Source organism: Volvox carteri, assembly GCF_000143455.1.
Source record: "Volvox carteri f. nagariensis unplaced genomic scaffold VOLCAscaffold_879, whole genome shotgun sequence".
NCBI lineage: Eukaryota > Viridiplantae > Chlorophyta > Chlorophyceae > Chlamydomonadales > Volvocaceae > Volvox > Volvox carteri.
The window spans coordinates 2,105-6,109 of NW_003308345.1; the positions used below are offsets into that span (position 1 = coordinate 2,105).

The 4,005-nt window shown below is 61.1% G+C and overlaps 1 protein-coding gene across 1 annotated transcript in view; it reads right to left on the minus strand.

Annotated features, from left to right (window-relative positions):
* VOLCADRAFT_101372 (uncharacterized protein) overlaps positions 1-3,510 on the minus strand; it is a gene marked incomplete at both ends in the record, with an annotated part of 5,038 nt that extends 1,528 nt beyond the window's left edge. The window contains 8 exons of the mRNA XM_002959811.1: positions 39-433; positions 681-792; positions 883-1,024; positions 1,437-1,541; positions 1,826-2,150; positions 2,659-2,729; positions 3,290-3,360; positions 3,442-3,510. Of these exons, the coding sequence (XP_002959857.1) occupies positions 39-433; positions 681-792; positions 883-1,024; positions 1,437-1,541; positions 1,826-2,150; positions 2,659-2,729; positions 3,290-3,360; positions 3,442-3,510 (1,290 nt within the window). The remainder of the gene's footprint in view (positions 1-38; positions 434-680; positions 793-882; positions 1,025-1,436; positions 1,542-1,825; positions 2,151-2,658; positions 2,730-3,289; positions 3,361-3,441) is intronic.
* Between the last annotated feature and the right edge of the window lie 495 nt (positions 3,511-4,005).

A 4,005-nucleotide genomic window follows, 5' to 3' on the forward strand; every position in this document is an offset into this window, starting at 1 on the left:
AGCTCACGTACTTGCGCCTGAACTCCGCAAGTTCCCACCGGCACCTTGCTGTCCTCCCCAGCCTCGTCATCAGAGCCAGGCGCTATCACACCGCCGCCGATGGTCACGTCCACAACCGTACCAACAGTCTCGCGCGTGCCGCTGCCACTGCCGCCAGCAGCCGCGGCTGCAGCTGCAGCCGCCGCGGCGGCGGCGGCGGCGGCAACACCGCCCCCGACGTCCGTGCCAGCTCTGGTGGCTGCTGCTGCCGTTGAGCGCGGTGAGATGAGCAGTGCCGCCGCAGCCTCGGCGCCGCCATCCACGAAGGCCGCCACCCGGCGCCGGAAGCGGATGAAGCCCTTGGCCCCCTGGAGCGCTGCCATGAACAAGAACAGCTGGGAAGTGAAGAGCGAGGAGGGGGACGGGTGTCGCGGAGCCGTGGAGTCAGGGCGGGCTGAAGCCGAAGCAGGTGGGTTGTGTGGGTGTGGATGCAGGTACGGGTGTGGATGTACGGGTAGCTAGTTGGCTTGTGGCCCAATTAGAAGATCAAGTTGAAGGCCGGCGGGAGGCCCTCGAGGCCTTCATGGGGCGGAGGAAAATACAGCGACGAGGAAATAAAACGCAGCTGTATGGGAGCGGCATGTGTGGCGGGGACCTCCCTTCCCTCGCGCGCGAGTGGGATACGGACCAGGGTAACACACCTGAGCGCCGCAGTGGGGAAGCCACAGGAGGAGATGCAGCCGCAGGTAACAAAACACACATCCAGCCGGCAAGGTGTGAGAGGCACTTGCGGCAGGGTGTATGGCGGGGGCGCTGGACGGGAGATGCAGACGTAAAAGGACGTACGGCGGACCCCTGGAGGTCCACCACCACCACCACCACCACCGATGCCGCACCACGTACCTGGCATGCGGTGCTGGGCAGATAGCACAGCAGCGCAATACAGAACACCACTTCCCAGCTGTCTTGCGGCGTCTTCCAGCTGCATATGTGCTTGAACCACTCGTTCAGGTTCAGGAACAGCCGCATGCCCGACTTGACGCGCCTGAGGAGGAGAGGTAACCAGAGGGGGACAAGTCAGTGGCAGACACCATCGGAAAAAGGTGGTCCGCAATGTCTGCGGGGCGTTACGAGCAAAAGGAACGAGCCTTGGTGTTGGTCATGTCTAGAAGGCCGACATGGGGGAGAGAGAAAAAGAGAGAGAGAGAAAGAGAGAGAGAGAGAGAGAGAGGACGAGCCCCCCAAGAGCGGGTGTTTATCACCGAGCTAAGAGTCGCTGCACGGCGCGAGGGTGTTCGAATGCGTGTTATTGGCAGCAGCCGCATTCCCGGAACTTTTCCTCATCCGAACTTGTCATCGCCCTCGAGCCAACCGATTATTCAACCGGTGGCGAACCGAGTGAACCCAAAACGACCCCAGCTGGCCTCCTGGCCAAGGAGCGGCTCAATGGCGCCCACCTCCAGTTGTTCTTGGTCCGAGCGAAGTTGAACACCAGGCGGCCATCGTCCAGTAGCAGTCTAGCCACCCCGGGGGGTATGGGCGGCTGGGCGGAGGACAGCCAACTGCGGCAGGGGTTGCGGGGGACAAAGAGGGGGGGAAGAGAGGGCAGGTCGCGGTGGGATGCGGCGAAGGCCGTGGGCTGCAGACGATGTACAATTAGAGCGAAAGGTCGCGCAAGTTGAGAGTAAGAGAGGAACCACATCACAGTCGTTTAGACGCACAAGCGTGCTTAGTAGTTTCGGAATCTGGGATTTTTGGAGGTTTCCCGCGTTTCTTGTTGGAAGGTCTTTCATGGTTGTTTGGTTTCGACCTAAATACTCTACTGACAAAGGTCCTACAACCTCACCTGGCGCCCAAGAGCATAAGAGCATGAAAACCCAAGAGTACCAACCGTAGGAAAAGTACCAACCGTTCTCCTCCCCTCTCCTCTCCTCCCTCCCCCCCGCCAGGTCCATACCCACCCCATACATACTTCTCCGAGATTTTCCTCGCGTCTGCCTCCATCTTGAGCGCCATGTCCGCGTCCAGCTCCATCTCGTACAGCGACTCCGGGGAGGGCGGCATCAGGTAGGCGGCTGCCAGGGGGCCGATGCCGCTGTACTGCAGCTTGAGACCCAACACCGCCACGAGGGGTGCCCCGCTGCCAGGGGCGGCAGACGCCGAAGGGGACCCTGTGGGAACCACAACAACACAACAACAGCACAACACAACAGCACAACAGCACAACACAACAGCACAACACAACACAACAACACAACACCCGTAGGTGTAACGGACTGTGAATTGAAGGCGGCTCAATGACAGGGAACCATAGCGGTAATGGCGGCAGATTTCCGTTACAGGGAGGTCGAGATGCTACAGCGATGGAGGCAGTGTTCGGTTAGGCTATTACGCTATTCCTTATACGCCGTTGGGAAAGGTGCTACAACGGATCGATACATGCTCCTGTGACCTCCGCACCCATACACCGGTTGGGGGGGTAATCCTCCCGTGGGGGGGGGAAGAAATGGGATGGGGGCAGCTCCATGGACAACGCCCCAGCGGATGCCCCTAGGTTTCGGAGCCTTCCGTACTTCGGAGCGTTTCCCCGAGTCCTGTCCTGGTGCGGCGCTCCCCTAGCCCCAGGTTCCATTCCCGCGCCAGCGCAGCACGTGACCGGCGGCACCGTACCCGTCGTACCGTTCATGTACATCGCGACGATGTGCCAGGAACGTCGGAAAGGCCGTACGGATGACAGCTTCAGCCGTACCCTGGAGACGAGAGCGAGGTTGTCACTGAAGGTGAGGCCCAGTACCTGAAAAGCCCGCAGGCCGCAGTCCACGCCACGCACCCCGGGTCGAGTCCAGGGGTTATGCGTTACAGACGGCAGGGGACAGGCACGGATAAGTAGGAAGGACGAAAAAGGGATCTCAGGCCTTCGAGGGAAATAATTATAGTCCCAGAGCAGGACAGGGCAGCGCGCTCCGAAAACCCCCCCCGGTGCTGCCAAAGAGTAAGCTCTCGTGAGGTGAAGTGTGAGGTGGTTCCACTTGATGGGGCACCTCCCTGAGTCCCTGAGTCTCCACACCACCACAACGCAAGTCAACACCAGCAACCCGGAGGCGAACCCCTGCCCTCAGGGCCCTCCCTCGGCTGCGCGGAGCCACTGCGCGGCATGGTGGTGGTGGTGGTGGTGGTGGTGGTGGTGGTGGTGGTGGTGGTGGTGGCGCTAGTGGTGGTGCAGGAGGGTGGTGGCGATGCAGCAGCTTAAAGGCTCGGTCGCCCTTACTGCGTTACAGCAGCTGCTGCTACACGTACAGGGACGGTGCACCGTGACACCCTGCTGCTATTAATGTCCGGTAGACCGCACTGCGGGTTTCGGCTGGCGCTGGTCGATGGTGGCTGGGGTGGCACGGGTTGGCTTTGGCGGGGAGGGGGGATCGGTCGGGTTTGGCAGCTAGCCCCGGCAGCTAGTCCTCTCACCGATTTCGCTGAGCTTGTGAATATTCCGACAGTTAGTATGGTGGCGGGACTGTACAGCGGGATGATCACCTGATGGGGGAAGGGGGGGGAAGACGAACCACGAGCGAGTGAAGCTGATGCCATGGAAAGACTGGGAAGGGGAGACGAAGACAGCCAAGACAGCAGGCAGTGAGACAGGAGGCTGCCGAGAGGTTGGGGCGAGAGGGAGAGGTTTGAGAGAAAGGGAGAAGTGTTTAAGTTTCGGCGAAGGGAACACCTTCGGGGCGGCAAGTACAAGGTAGGGGCTGCAAGGACGTCTCGTCTCGTGTGCTGGGGGGTGCTGGCTGGAGGAACGGCATGTTGCCGGGCAGGACAGCAAGCTGTCAGAACAGGTCCCACCGAGGAGTGAAACACACCGCGCAGCATGACCCGTGTGCGATAGTCCACCACCCCTCCCCCTTCCAGCAGCCTGGCCCCAAGGCAGGGCTGCCACTCCCCACTCCCCCCCCACACTCCCCAACCCACCCAAGCGCTCCAGTACCTTGTGCACACACACACACACACACACACCACAACACAACACAC